The 15,478-nt window shown below is 40.1% G+C and overlaps 2 protein-coding genes across 2 annotated transcripts; both read left to right on the forward strand.

Moving 5' to 3' along the window:
• Positions 1 to 9,898: 9,898 nt before the first annotated feature.
• On the forward strand, positions 9,899 to 11,749 carry selenoe (selenoprotein e). The gene is made up of 4 exons (XM_042000670.1): positions 9,899 to 10,066; positions 10,352 to 10,428; positions 10,720 to 10,798; positions 11,421 to 11,749. The coding sequence occupies exons 1-4, from the start codon at positions 9,962 to 9,964 to the stop codon at positions 11,562 to 11,564; spliced, it is 405 nt and encodes a 134-aa protein (XP_041856604.1). The 5' UTR covers positions 9,899 to 9,961; the 3' UTR covers positions 11,565 to 11,749.
• A 455-nt stretch (positions 11,750 to 12,204) lies between these two features.
• zgc:112294 (transmembrane protein 17A) lies at positions 12,205 to 15,260 on the forward strand. The gene is made up of 4 exons (XM_042000665.1): positions 12,205 to 12,350; positions 13,926 to 14,032; positions 14,542 to 14,655; positions 14,931 to 15,260. Exons 1-4 carry the CDS (start codon positions 12,224 to 12,226, stop codon positions 15,249 to 15,251), a joined length of 669 nt encoding a protein of 222 aa, XP_041856599.1. The 5' UTR covers positions 12,205 to 12,223; the 3' UTR covers positions 15,252 to 15,260.
• The last annotated feature ends 218 nt before the right edge of the window (positions 15,261 to 15,478 follow it).

Here is a 15,478-nt window from a genome sequence, read left to right on the forward strand (position 1 = left end):
TGGCTCATCCAACATTAAAGGCATTCTAATGACAATTTCAGCACTGTAAGTTCATGGATAATGATTAAAAACAGCCTCATCCTGAAATCGGGGGCATATGCTAATCTTTGTGTGCAGTGAAAATCTGTTGTGAATTCAGAATTTAGCTGAGATTATGTGGAATAGTGCCTAATCGGGCACCCTCCATGCACCAGTCACAGCACCATAGACTTTTGTTTTTATACAAAAATAAACAAAACAAAATAAAATAAAAAATAAAAAGCCCTCTGCTTGCTGTTTTTGAGGACCTTGACATTTTGAGCCAATAAAATCGATAGATTTTTATTAGAAAATGAATAATTTAATTCAAACTCTATTATGTGTTACAGAGAAAGTCCAAATTGCTGCATCCAAACCTTAACTGATGCAAAGCAAGCAAAGTTTTTACACTATTCCTTTACCAAAATGTAAACGTTGTTAATCGTGCACTCAAGCTTTTGCTTTTGGACATCAAACCCGATTACTGTTTAGATATGTCCCTTTTAATATAATTAATTTCTAAACTGTTTCTTAGCAGAACTTTAGAATTATAATATTTTAACTTATTCTTTGGCTAAAAACTCAATATGCAAAGTATTTTTTGTGTGCATTTGGAGTAAATAGAGCATATAGTAGACATATAACGTAAAAATAAAGATGTACATGTCCTTCAAAACATTTATAATCGAAAAGCTGAAACTCGAATGCAACTGGACCTTTACTCTTGTTGAACATGTTTCACCTTTAATTCGAAAGCCTCCTTCAGTTCTGACTCACTGGTGAGGAGTTTCCGTTGTTGGGACCTGTGGAGTCGTTGAGTTCACAGATGTGTCTCTTACGCAAACGCTGGTCCTTGTCATCTGTGAGTTGTTTACCTGCCTCACCAACACATTTCTAGTTGCAAAGCTCAAGGTACAAATTGTGAAACTGCCAGGGGAAGCATTTGGAGGTTGCCTCGTAAGTGTTAGGGAGATGATACCTGTCTCCACAGCTTCCAGTTAAAGTTGTTTTTTCCTGTTTAAAGCATGGTTGCATGATACTAAAGATTATACATGGTTAGTCCAACCAAAACAAAACTTTTAAAGTGCATGCAAACATGTCAGCCAAAATGTGCCCAGTTAATGTGGTTGTAGGTTGAACTATAGCATTTATGTGCCTTCATCTAGACTAATTTCCACATCTTTTTTTTAAACAAATTAATAAACTGCTTTCCAGTCACAATATCCGACATTAAGTTTTCTTATAAAAAGCAGTTTAATCAAGAGTATATACTATATACCATATTGTGACTGAAAAGCAGCTCATTAATGGCTTCATCCAAATGGAGATGGAACCTGTTAAGTTAAAAAAAAACAAAGATTTCTGTAAAGACAGAATCATTTCAAGAAATGTGTGCGTCTACACAAAATGACTAAAAACAGTATAGTCCATATGCTACTTTTGGAAGTGATACTGTAAAGCTGCCCCACATGAAAAAAATGGAGAATAAGACACGGAGCATACACATAAACTTGTGGGAGCTAATCTATCTAAAAAGGATTTTTTTTTTTTTTTACTGATTTAGCTATAAAAGCCATATTATAATCAGCTGCTTCTGCAACACAATTATCTGCTATTGTTTAAGCTGTTAGCAGGGTTTGCACATGCAGGTGAAGGAAGAGTGGTGCCATGGCTTTACCAGGAAAGATGCATATAAGTTGTAAACATAGAAATGAAATGGTGGCATTTTTCAATTTATTTACGTCAGATGGAAAATTAAAAGGAAGTGAAAAAAATATATATATATTTTTACTTTGGAGAAGGGGTGGGATTTAATAAGTTTTACTTCTTCCCACTCCTTTTCGAGCATGATCTTTGTTTCATTTTTCTTTTTTTTTATTTGGAATTTTCATGGCTGTACATTTGGTTTTGAATGTGCTCGAAATAAACTTATTTACTTACTTACTTATTTACACCCAGTTTAAAAAAACAAACATAAAAATGCTCTTTTTTTGCGCTTCCAAAGTGTTGGTTCTTTCTTGATAAAATGTTAGAACTTCCCGTTGTATAAAGTACATCTAAACTGTTACACAACCTCATAAATATCCTGATTTAATACCGGAAGTGCCATCTGATAAAATCATCGTTCAAGTGGCCTAGCTCAAAAATATCTGCAGTGATTTTAATTACACTTACATATGATCTCTCACAGAGGAAGCTTGTATGTTGAGATTCAACCTTAGCTTGAATAGATTTGAATGCAACCGTACGGACTAACAAATTCTGTTTATCTATTCTTTTTTATGTATATTTTCCCTAGAATGTATTGTTTAGTGTTGGATTAAGACATTTCAAGGAGGAGAAACTAATATTTAGCATCTTGAATTTAAACCTCTGCAAGGTTACTTCTTTTTTATTGCATAGTATACAACAACACTGTAATCGTACTGAAAATCCTCCATGTGGCTGCCACTTACTTTAGTGCTGCCTCTTTATGAGCAGGCTGGAGCACAGCAGGCAGACATGCAGCAGGCTTTCCTACCAGTTACCCTGAGGATCCAGACAGGCACACACACACACACACACACACACAAAGAAAACTATAACTGAAAGTATATTTTTATCATTTTTACTCTGCTGATGCTTGAACAGATAAACAGAAACCAACTCTAGGACACAAAGCAGTAGACATAAGGGAAATATATGTTTTACTAACACTCATAAATCACTGAGCACATCACAATAAAGAGCCACACAAACTAATGTCCTGCTGGCTGGTAGACAGCATCCGGTGCTTTGGAGAAACAGGAAGTGTGTGTCTCTTTATAACAAGCTCTCTAAAGTAAGCAGGATCTAACAGAGGTGTTTTGGTGTTTGATCTTTTTCCAGCTGCAAGTGTTGCAATTTACTAAACTACTGCTGGAAAAAGTTGCTCAGTACAAACTTTAAAATTGCTTTCCTCAGCTCCATAGCCGTCTGCTTATAAATGTCAACATTTTCCCTTTGTCAGCACATTAATAATAACAACTTCCCCCTATTTTGGCAGATGCCATGTGATGTAAGCCGAAACATGCTGATTGTGAACACATATGGTATGCATCCACACATCACCCCACCCCCACAACCCATTGTGTTCTCACCCCTCTCTTATGCCATCAACTGTTTTTGTTTTTCTAAATTACCTACTTGAATTCTTCTAGGCTGAACTAGAAAGACAAACTGGGAAAGACACCTGGAACTTTAAGACACAAAGATGCAAACGGGAAACACTTGAAAGGGAAAAGGACAAGCCTACAGATTTATGATGGCTGCCAAGGGGAGGAAACCTGATAAAAAAAGAGGGACTATTTTACAGCTTTTTGACACATAATCCCAAACAGTCCAGTGCAGGACTACAAGCTTTTAGAGTTCCATGTGTGGAAAGATAGAGATAGCGAGGTGGTTTTGCTTTAGCATTCCAGGCAAGGATGGTTTATTTTTGTTGGAGACATAACTGTCTGTGGCTAGAGATTGGACGTACATTTTACCCGCCAAACTGCCTGGGAGTATATGTGCGGATGTTACCACCCTCTTGTGGTGACCTAATGAATTAGCTTTTTCACAACAAACCGATGAATAAACTTGGAGGGCAGTGATGTTTTGTTCTTTTAGGGTGTTGACATTGAGCAAATGTGCTATGCTGTCACTGAGTTTGACTTCATAGAAAGAACACAGTGGAATTAAACATGAGTTCTCATGCAACTACAACACTGTGGCAAAGAAGAAGAGTTAGAAAGAAAGAAAGAAAGAAAGAAAGAAAGAAAGAAAGAAAGAAAGAAAGAAAGAAAGAAAGAAAGAAAGAAAGAAATAGTTTGAATTTCAAAAACACTTTTATTAAAATGACCACAACACCAACAACAAAGCAAAAGAAAAGAAACTTAAAACAAAAAAATAAACACAAAACACAAAATACAAATCATTAATAAACAAAATTTCAAACCATTCACACCTAACAGTACTTAGAAACTACAGAACCAGAACCAACAACCCTCAAAAATGCAAAAACAAACAGTCCTCTCTCACAGAACACAGCACATCCCGCAACCCCCAGATTCCCACAAATGCATCTATCCTTTCAGTAAGTCTATAAAACTCAAACTCCAGCCTGAGTTGAGCTGCCAGCATCCTGTCAACATCATCACCACATCCACTGTCCCCACACCCCTCACATGGTTCTTCCTGGTTTTCCAGAGAGCTAGTTTTGCCTGACCTGAAAGGAAGTTAACAAGTGTGTGCACCTCTTTGTTCCTCGTAGAATAGCGTGGACCATAAATAAACAAACAAAACGAAAACTGTACTCCTAGTCCCTGAAACCAAGTCCCCAAAAGCCTAAAGAGCCCAGCCAGTCTACCACACTGAGTAAACACATGATAGACCGTCTCAGGCAGCGAGCAGAAAGGACAACCCACCCCCGTGTCAGGACTGAGGTGCACCAGATACCCGTTTGTAGCTATGGCCCCATGTATAACCCTCCACCGGAGGTCTCCCATCCGTTTATTGATGGGGGGCTTGTACAGGGGCCACCAACAGCCCCCTGGGAACACACCCTTGCCAAAAACCTCTGTCTACCTCGATACCTTTACCCCCACCAAGGAGCGGATATTTGAGACCTTCACACTGAAATATTACAGCGCCGTCCTTCCCAAAGTTTCAAAGTCCCTTGACACCGGGGTCCGAAAAGCCACCAAGATGTCCTCATCATCCCGCCACTGACCAATGGCAGGAGAGACAGTCAGGGATGGAAAGAGGTAGTCCACACCAGCTGTCCACCAGTCCAGAACAGCCCTGTCCTCAGCAAACACTCTGAGTTGTCCTGGTAGCGACGCACAAACCTCCTCCACTAGCCTGGTCAACAGTCTGCTGGACTTGGGTTGAGCAGCCCGGACAATTGTGTACACAATTGTGTAGTAGAAGTCCTTAGCAGATCACCAAGCTTCACACAGCCCCCCCTGCCTTAGTCTGGATCTCAAACTTTGGGAGTCCAGAGCCTGAGAAGTGATGAGGCTATTACCAACCAGAGGCTCCTCCAGGACCCACATCCCTACCGTCAAAGATTCCTTCCAATGGAAGATAAAAACTTGCCATGCCTGCAGGACAGACCTGTAGAAAGGAGTCAGACCAGGCAAATCTATGGACCCCAGTTGAAGCAGAAAAAGATGTTTATCGCATCCCCAGCCTCCGGCCTGCCTCAGCAGTACACAGGCAGTATCAGTCCATGGCAGTCCAGAATGGTACAGCAACCGCTGAGCCGTTTTCAACATAAAGGCCTTGATACGAGATGCAATGTCCACCAGGCCCTGTCCTCCTTCCTGCACCGGCAGGTACACTACCGCTGCCCTCACCCAGCGCTTCCCAGACCAGAAAAAATCAACGACAGCCGTCTGAAGGTCCTCCACCAGGCCCCTCGGTGGGGTCAAAACCATCAGTTGATGCTACAGGGTCGAGGCCACAAGGTTATTGACAATAAGGGCTCGCCCCCTGTAGGAAAGCTGAGGTAGCAGCCATTTCCACTTGGACAGTCTAACACACATTCCGTCCACAACACCCTCCCAGTTCTGCTCCTAAAACTCCTCTGTACCCAAAAACACACCCAAGATCTTCAACCTCTGTTGTCCCCAACAAAGGTTCCCCAGTAAATTAGGAACACCCTGGTCCTCCCATGTCCCTACCTGTAAGGCCTCACTCTTCCCCCAAGAGACTACTTTCAGGAGACAAAATGCCTCTTTATATAGCAGCCTCACCTGAGAAATAAACCCAACCTCAAAACCAAAAGCATGTAACGTAGAGATAAGAAAACCATGATCCATTTTTTTCTGATCCAAGGAAATGATGCCAACATTAATACCATAAATCTTGCAAACATCCAATTAGTCTCTCATCAGAAACAAATTATCCATGATGGATCAATCAGGCACACAGTATGATTGATCTCTGTGAATGATGAACTCCAGCACACCACTTTCAGCCCGTTAACCAGCACCTTGGAAACAAGTTTGTAGTCTGCATAACAAGGCCACTGGCCTCCAGTTCTTGAGTAAAGCCAAGTCCCCCTTCTTTGGCAAGAGAGAGAGAACTGCATGTCTGCTGGACACCGGCAACAGACCCAAGGCTGAACATTCCTGCAACACCTCCCACAAGTCCATGCCAATACTCTTCCAGAAGTGCTTATAGAAATCCACCGGAAGCCCATCCAACCAGACACCATCTGACCAACAGCAGCAGTAAGCTCCTCCAAGGAGACGGCAGCGTCAAGCGTGTCTCTGTCCACGGGGTTCAGTCTAGGCAGCCCCTTCAGCAGCTCGGCCATACACTACTGGTCACAGGCCTCCTCCCTGAAGAGGTCGCTGTAAAACTCCACAGCATGTCGTCTCATCTCGGCCGGGTCAGTCGTCACAGTACCATCAGGAAGGCGGAGACACACCATCTGCTTGGCTTGAGAAACAGACTTCTCCAGATAAAAAAAAAAACACAGTGGGAGCATCCATGTCCTGCATGCTGACAAAACGGGCCCTTACTAAAGCACCCTTGACTCTTTCCCTTAAAAAAAGAATTCAATTCATTCTTTTTCTGCTGACTCCACTTCACACTTCACAGCTATCTCGTCGGGGACACCGGATAACCCGGTAGCACCCACCTGATCCTGCCGTTCTCCAACCTGACCACCCACCATTCAACTACACCCTTCTCCCCCATCAGAGACGGACCCCGCCCCCGCGACATCAGTCCCCCGTGGGCCGGCGTCAGCGGGTGTAGCAGCGGTACATCCCGACCCTTCCCCAGTCCCTGGCTATTGGCTCCCAGCTCAGCAACACCTTCAGCCTGCCTGTGAGGACAATCCATCCGCCTGTGTCCCACAACACCACAGTCAAAGCACTTCATGTTCTCAGTGCTGGCGTACACCATGTAATATCCCTCTTCATGCTTCACCTTGAAGGACACACCGAGCGTCTGCATCTGACAGCTCAGAAACATAAACACCTGCCTCCTGAAAGACTGCACGTGCTTCAGCTTCTCACTCTTACAGCCTAGCCCTACGGTCCTAAAATTGCGGTGGCGGTGCTGAAGTAATCCATTTTGATTGGTCAGTTTATGATTACAGAATACCAGATTATTAGATCTTCTCACTGAGCAACTGGCGAACTACATCTCCTTCTTCTCCTCAATTGTTTGTGCTGTAAAATGTTCAACAGGGATAATCCTCTTCATCTGCTTCCACGATCTCTCGAAGACATTGCACTATGTTGGCCTCCATTGTTGTTCTACAACAGGAAATACTTGCCTGAACTAAAGCCAACCATCAGAGAAACTCCGCCCTGTGGATTTATCCAGCCGATATCGGCCCTACTGCCACCTGCAGATCCAGAAAAGAAACACTCACGTATATAAGCACATTTCATCTGGGTCAGCTACACAAACCCGACCTGCCTCTGACGCATCGCGAGTATAACTGAGCCTTAAAGGAGTAGACCCAGTAACTTCAGTTGCCACTATGGTGTAACCTTTACTTTTGCCCACTTTGTGTGGTGTAAATTCTGAAAGAATAAAAAGAAAAGACTTCTGTTGCAGCTTTTGTGTTCTTGTTAATTTTGTAGTGTTATGGCTTGTATTCGTATTGTGGTATTTGTATTTGTCTTGCAGTTAGTTGTATTTGTGTTGTTGTTTTGTATTTGTGTTGTGGTTAATTTTGTAATGTCGTAGCCTGTATTTGTGTTGTGGCTTTTGAATTGCTGTGGCACTTCACCGTAAAGAGATAAAACAAGAGTCAACATTCTACTGACTTTCTCTCACAGGAGAGAGCTCAGAGTACAGGAAGGAAGCAAGATAGATGCTGAATTGGCTGTTGTTAGAGGGCGCGTTACTGTGAAATTCTGCAAAAGTTCTTTAGTGCCTCTTTCAAAGCATTTCAGTCAGGTTGAGGCCTAGACATTGACTGGGACTTTGGTATCCAGAGGAGTTCATGGTCCTCTGTGAGATGTTGTTTACAACAAGCCCAAATAATTATCCCTCCACTACAATGCTTAGTGTGTCTTGTGAGGTGCGAGGTATTTGACATGGTACTGCTCATTATGGCCAAACATTACCACTTTGGTGTTTTATGTCTATAAAACATTGATCCAAAAGTCTTGGCTAGTTTAAATGAAACTTATACAGTGATGGACTTTAGCATTCAACATGATAACTGTAGCATAGCTTTGGGATTTCTGTGGTGAGCTATATTTGGTCTGACTTCTGGTTGGATTTTCTGGGTTGTCCACACTAGAGAAAAAAAGCAACTGTTCTTAATGTTTTCCTTGAGAATAATCTTTCTTACAGCAGAAGAATGTGCTGCAAAATGTTTGAAAATGACCTTCCCAGATTTATGAGTAGTAACAATTCCTTCTCTAAGATAAATGCTGATGTCTTTCTTCCCTGGTTTAATATTAGCATGCACCCGAATGCTCTAAAACGTCAAACTGTCAAAACATTTGATGCAGAGGTGGGCGGATCGATCCAAATATCAATAATATCGATACCAACATTGGTTTAAATATCGATCAACACTAGTGTAATAACACTGATACTTATATTTAGGCTTGAAACTGTTATAATCTTCATAAATAAGGAGGATAAAGTATTATTTGGTGGATTCGGGTCACAGCTGTGACAATACACCCACATTCACAAAATCAACTTTTCTTAACAAGATAATGCCAAATTCAGATTTTGAAAATAGCATCCGTAATAACTTTCTTTTAGACACCAGATTAAAAAAAAATTTTATTGTAAGGCTTGAACTCTGCACACCCTTCCATCTCGCTGAAATGATGCCAAATTCAAATTTTTATGGTTTGAATAACAACTTTGTTGTTAATGTATTGATGTGTTAAAAAATGAAAGCATTAATTCCACAGATTAATCTCTTAGTATTAATGCATTTATTTTGACAGCCCTATAAAACAAAAGTATCTGTATGAACAATACTAGCTCTTTATTTACTTGGCATTGGATCCAAACCAAATCTTGCAGTATCACCCACCCCCAATCTGAGGTGTTTAGACTTTCATTTCATTGGCAGCACCCTACTCATCCTTTCGATTCCTATGCAAGCAATAAGGGTGTACCTAGTTTTTCAACCCGCTTCTTTTTAATTCTGGATTCGTTTTTATGAAATAAATATGGTGCATTATATCATATGTTCTTAGTTTCTATTTTCTTTTTTTTTTATTTTGTTTCCCAATCAGCAGAGTGAGACTTAAAATATCCTGAAAAAGCAGATCTTTTGTTTACTTGTACTTTATCAAAAAGAGAAATGTGTTGAAGTCACTGTTTTGTTCATTCCTTTTATGACTACTCTCACAAGCTTGATTGAATTACTTTAAGATGAAGACAATTGACACCAGGCAGAAATTTCTTTAGATCTGTGGTCATTTTTAGATTCTCAGTTCAAACATTTATTAAAGAAACTGGGAGAGTTAGGAAACTTTATGGCTTTCAGCAGTGAGAAGCATATGGCTGGTTCTCAGTGGTCACATCCACTTGAAAATATCTTGCATGAGAAAAAGTGATAAGGCAGCACATGTTTGTGGATTCTGCACACTTCCAGTTACATTTCAGGTGGAAGAGGCTATACACTACAGGGCTAGGGGCTTCTGGAAAATCAAAAACATACTAATACCCAAGACTATAGCAGCACAAATACATTTATATAGAGCAAATATCAAAATCACAGACCCAATTCTGGATTAAAAATAATTAATGAAAAAAACACAAACAAAAACAAGAAAGACTATTCAAGTCAGGTAGGCACAGCTCCCCTATATGAATCACTCATGGTCGTGTCCATCCTGACAACCTGGTCAAGTGGATTAAAGGGTTACATATTGCTGGTTCTAACCAAGGCAAAAAGCACTAGAGGATACTAATTTAAGATTCTAAAAAAGAAAAAATGTGGGCCTTCCTGTTGCTCACATTTGCACTCGCTGTTGGAGCATCAGAAACTAACAACACAACAGTGGATGAAAAGCTGGTGATAGCCAGAGGTAAACTACTGGTGAGTTCAGATAGAAGTCTCTCCAACATGGATAACTTTAAAAATCATCTAGATGGTTTGTCATGTCCACAGGATGTTGCTGCAGAGACTGAAAATTAAACAGACACATAAAGGGGACGAAGTAACAGCTTTCAGCAGGCAAAATCAGGGAGATGATGGATGAGTCATTTGCAGTTGTGTCAGTTTAAATTCTGCTGAGATGGGAAACTGATTTCTGACCCCTTTGATCACACAAAGAAAGAAAATGCAGAATGTTCTAACAATTGTTTGTTGTCATCCTTGCAGGCTCCCAGTGTGGTCGGATGAGCCATAAAGAAATTGCCAGAGCTCTATAATTTTCTCATGGAGCACTTGGCTTTATAGTATCCTTGTACGTTTTTGTCATGTTCTTTATGCTGTGTTGGGACCTGACCTATCCACAAAAAAAGAAAAAAAAAAAAGATAGATTTTATCATGACCGATTTTATTAACAAAACAGTTCTCCATACAAGTTAATTCCACCGCCAGCTTTGTAAGCTTTCCAAAAAAATCCAGCCTTCCAAACTGAAATTATAATAAGGAAGTCTTAAAATAAGCAAAACAGATGGATATGCCTTATGCTTCACACCACTGCCTACCTGTTGTTTGCCTTGATTTGCTTCTTTCCTCTGCAGCCACAACTTGGAGTATGATTCATCGTCGGAGAAGAATCCCCGTCTGATTTTCTATAACGAAAAGGATGAAGTTGTGAAGGTGATTTGTGAGTTATGGGGCTTTTTCCTCTAGTGCCAGAATTTCAACACAGACAGTGTAGAGAAGTTTAATGCTGCTGCTGCATCTGATATCAGATCCTCTGACAGATACCGAATAACACAGGCAGTCAGCCTTAAAGGAGAGAGGTAAAGCAACGAAGGCTTTTGAAAGCAGAGCAATGTTTTCTTTCTGAAACATGGTAGCTGGTATGAATACCGATATGATTTGGAGCATAGTTTGTCCTGAAATTGCTACTCACTGTTGCTGTGGCAAAGCTCCTTTACTTGTTATTATCCCCATATGAGGTAATAAACTTCTCCACTGAAACCCTTTATTACAAATTTCCTTAGTAGTGGCCTGAATCCACAAAGAACCACTGCTTCGCTTTAAAAGTAAACTCCTGACACACTTTTAGTTTTCTTGGCTAGAGATTTAAGCCGTTGTTTTCCTATTCATAACATATGTACAAGTTTTCTTCATCATTTTGAAAATATAATAAGCTCTTAAATGAATGTAAAACAAACCAAAATATTTGCATGCTTGCGAACATGTTCCTGCTTCAAAGCCTTTAACCTGAGTTTGTCCATGCTTCTGTATCTATCTGTGCTTCCCAAAACATCAGACTGTCCCTGTGAAGAAAATGAAGGCAGATGAGATCAGCAGCCTGTTAGACTCACTTGGTTTCTACAAGAGGTCCCAGAAAGGGGAAAAGGTGCCAGAGGAGTTTCAGCACTTCCCCCTGCTTGCCCCTAGGGACGAGCTGTGATGACACCTTGTGGCCAAACTCTGCCTCTGCAACCCAGTCACATTAATGATGAGTGGAGCTCCAAGGCCAAAAACAATGCGTCAGGCACCATTCTGAGAACTTGCTACTTGGCTGCAGTGTGCAGGATGTTAGTCACTGCTGTGTGCCATAATTTTTAGTCTCTACATTTAAATAAAACACCATAAAACAAAATTGTTGAGTCAGTGTGTTCATTCATTATCCCTATTTAATTTAAGTTACTAATTGTCTTGAATTGTGGGGTTCATATTTAAAAACAATACTGCAAACAATATGAGCAAACACTCGTTTAAGTTTTGCCCCTGTTTTATCCCTATAGAGCTTCCCTAAGCAGATAAATTTACTGTGCACCATGAATGGCCACTAACGGACTAACTGTCATGCCACAGCCTAATCTTCAGCCCGCCTCCTTCACAATAATCTGATTAGCAGTAGTGTCTGCCAGCATGTATCCTTGTGGATCCATTAGTGTCTCTGTGTGCCTGCAACTGTGCATTCGTGTGACTGAGGAAAGAACAAGGATTAGCAACACACACTGAGGCACAAACACATTTCTTTCCTTTTTTTTTTTTCTTTTTTATTTGTGGACTGTTACGCTTCCTGACTCTTTGGCTCGGTCATGGTCACCACCTCTACCCACAATGCCTGTGTTCTATTCGCCTGTACCGGAGAACCTGCAGATGGGCCTGGCCTATATGGGAGGCTCTGTGTTCACAAACAACAGGACAGCAGACAGTGACTTCACCAGGGAGCAGGAGGATGCATCTGGTTTGTTGGACTATTTGGGTACAGTGTAATTTAGCTTTATAGGAACTATGCTAATAGAGAAGCGTAAATAAAAATAAATAAATAACAGGACATCTAAATGTTTAAAGCTATAAAACACAATATAAAAATGACAGGTTAGAAGAACTAAGATTAACACAAAAACTCAGGTGAATCACCCGTTGACTGTAAGTATTTAAGGGTCAGCTTGAAAAAGACTATCTCAAAAGATTCCTTCTTTTTTCTGAGAACTACGATCCCTGAAATTTGATTGCTCTTACAGAGCTTTTTCTTTGTGTTATTTAAAGTCAGTTGTATGAAATGTGAATACTGCTTTTAGCTCATATAAAGCTGATTTTGATGCCAGTTGCAGCCACATAGCATACTGTGAGAAAACCTGTTGTAATTGCTACTGTACAACATTGATTTAAAAAGGTTCTCTAAGGTAGCTGCTTTTCTTCCCTGTGCTTATATATTTGCTGCATAATTACTGCTGCAAAGTCATTTTAGTGTTTCCATCATCCTGAAGCTAATTATTATTGAGGTTATTTTGAAACTAAATTATGCAAGCATTTTCTGAACAGTGTGGTTTTGATATGCTGCTTCTCTCATAATGTTTGCAATTAGCAATTTGCTTCCAGAGCTCTAATGTGTGAATTTTGAAATGATACTGAAAAAAGTGATCATTAAATCAAAAACTGTAAATGTGACAGTGCTGAAATGCATTGTGCAGCTTTTATCATACTGTTCTTTTATATTATCAAAAGTAGTTGCAAAAAAGACACTGCAAAATATTTTGCTCCATCTGATGCTTGCAGTAATTCACTTTATGTCCCTCTTCAAGTCAACCTTTTTAATATGACACCTCACCAACATTTGTTGGTGAGGTGTCTAAACTAATTGGTAGGAAGGACTAATTTTCACACTTATCCAGTTTGAACTATAACTATAACTATAACATCTGGGCTAGTCTACAATTTTGTTAAGCTGTTATTGGTTATTATCTAAGGCTTCCAAGATAAATGCTGTATAATTTTATGGTTTATTAAGAACTACTCCCATCAATTGGTATCACACAGCTTATCAACAGTAGGCCTGTCATTCAAGCATTTTACATGGAAGATTAAATGCTATGAAACTTTGTTTTGTCTGATGTTGTATTTTAGCTGGTTTAAATAAGGGCAAAATTTCCTCAAGTTTATCAAATCCCAGCTGATGCTTACATGTCTCTACATTTGTAGCCCGATACATCTGGAAAGCTTCAACTTAATTTGGCTGCAGTTTATTTTTATTTTTCATGTCAATCAAATCTTGAATACTTTAGCTTCTCAATGGCTGATTTATATCTTGGACAATGTCCCTGCTGGACAAAGTATTATCTTCCTCTCCTCCAACATTCAAACTTCATATATGCTACGACTTAACCCACAAAAGCCAACATAGTTTAAGAGGCTAAACTTCAGCAACCTTTAACATCTCCTGTTCTATTATGATTTGTTTGTTTGTTGTATCTATAAAATCATTTGGTTAATGCAGATGGTATTAAATGAATTTCTGTACTGTTATTTTGCCTTTCAGTGGTCAATGAGCTGGTGTCTCATCTCCCCCTTCAGATGCTTCTGTACTTCAACATGTTTTACTTTCCATGCTGGTGGTTTTCTGCTGTGTTCATGTTGGAAGTAAAGGTTAGTTTATGACTTAGAAGAATTAAGTATTGTACTAACCTAAATTATACATGTTTTTGGTTAATTCTACATTAATAAACAAGTTTTCTTGATGAACAAGAAAGAACAGTTTAGCTTTTTATTGATATACTTCAACATAAACCTTGTTCCTGCAATCATCTATCATTAAAACAAACAAAAAAAAGGTTAGCAAACAATTTAGGAAGTTTAATTTTTGCTTTTAAGTGCTGCACAAGTTAAACCAAGAGAAGATGAACTAGAAAGCTTGCATTTTGGCACCATCTAGTGGCAGCTTCAAAGACTTCCAAGTAATCCTCCTCTGATGCAACTAAAAACCCTGACAGGAATGGAGTATAAGCAATAAGCTTTCACTGTCCTGTAAAACAAAAACTTCTTGTATAGCTATTTAGAAGATGTTAAAGTTGCATCAAAATTCCACAATTCAAGTTCATAGTTTAGAATTCGATGAATCTGTACCTTCTTACATGTTGGCTCTGCTTCATTTACAGTACTACTATCTTCCTGGGTATTACCAGGCCCTGCTCATAACTGGGATGGTTCTGGTCACGGTCATTGAAGTGATCCGGCTTTATCTTGGTTACATTGGCAACCTTAAAGAAAAGGTAATTCAAACCTGCATTCCACTCTCAGCCACAGTACAGAACCCTTTGATAGAATAAGGAGGAAAAAGCTGCTTCAGTATTCTACCTGCTTGTGTGAACAGGCGTTTCTTGGCTATAACTGTCTGAGTTGTTGTGTGTGTATGTGCGAATATGCAGCTGCATGTGTGTCTGTGCTTTCATAAAATGAAATGAAGCACTTGATGTCTGACTGGTCTATCTCTGCATTGCCTGTATGCGCCAGCCCAAACTCTCCCCCCTTCCCTCCCTGTCATCAGGTGCCAGAGCTGGCAGCCTTCTGGCTCCTGTCTTTCATGTTCCAGCTGCCAGTGCTGCTGTTCTTCGTGACCGATGAAGGAATTATCATCCTGCCTCTGGAAAGAGCCGTCCACTCCCTCTACCTCATCTTCCTGCTCTCGCAGATACTGGCATCTTTCTTGGCACTCAGGACCATGACCCGAAAGCTAACCCTTCTCTTCCATCTGCGTCAGTTTGGCAAGGTGGAGAGCCTGCACCACACGGGGATGAGCCCCATCTATGGGATCCCCTACCACCGCAGTGTGCTGCCCATTTCATCCACCCATGATATGTACCATTAGAACAGAAATCCAGTCTCATTTAGTCAAATATTTTGGATCATGATAGTATTTCTTTACAAGACATTAAAGTTGCTTTAAAGTAGCGCTATGCAACTTCCTGACCTTAAAAATGTGTGTTTCTGATTTTATTTGATGGCACAGTAACGTTTAATATGTACATTCCTGGAGCCATTTTTTCCCAGCAATGTTCTCAGGGTGAGAAACTGCACTTTGCAACTTTGTGTTCC

Source organism: Melanotaenia boesemani, chromosome 11 (genome assembly GCF_017639745.1).
Source record: "Melanotaenia boesemani isolate fMelBoe1 chromosome 11, fMelBoe1.pri, whole genome shotgun sequence".
Classification (NCBI taxonomy): domain Eukaryota; kingdom Metazoa; phylum Chordata; class Actinopteri; order Atheriniformes; family Melanotaeniidae; genus Melanotaenia; species Melanotaenia boesemani.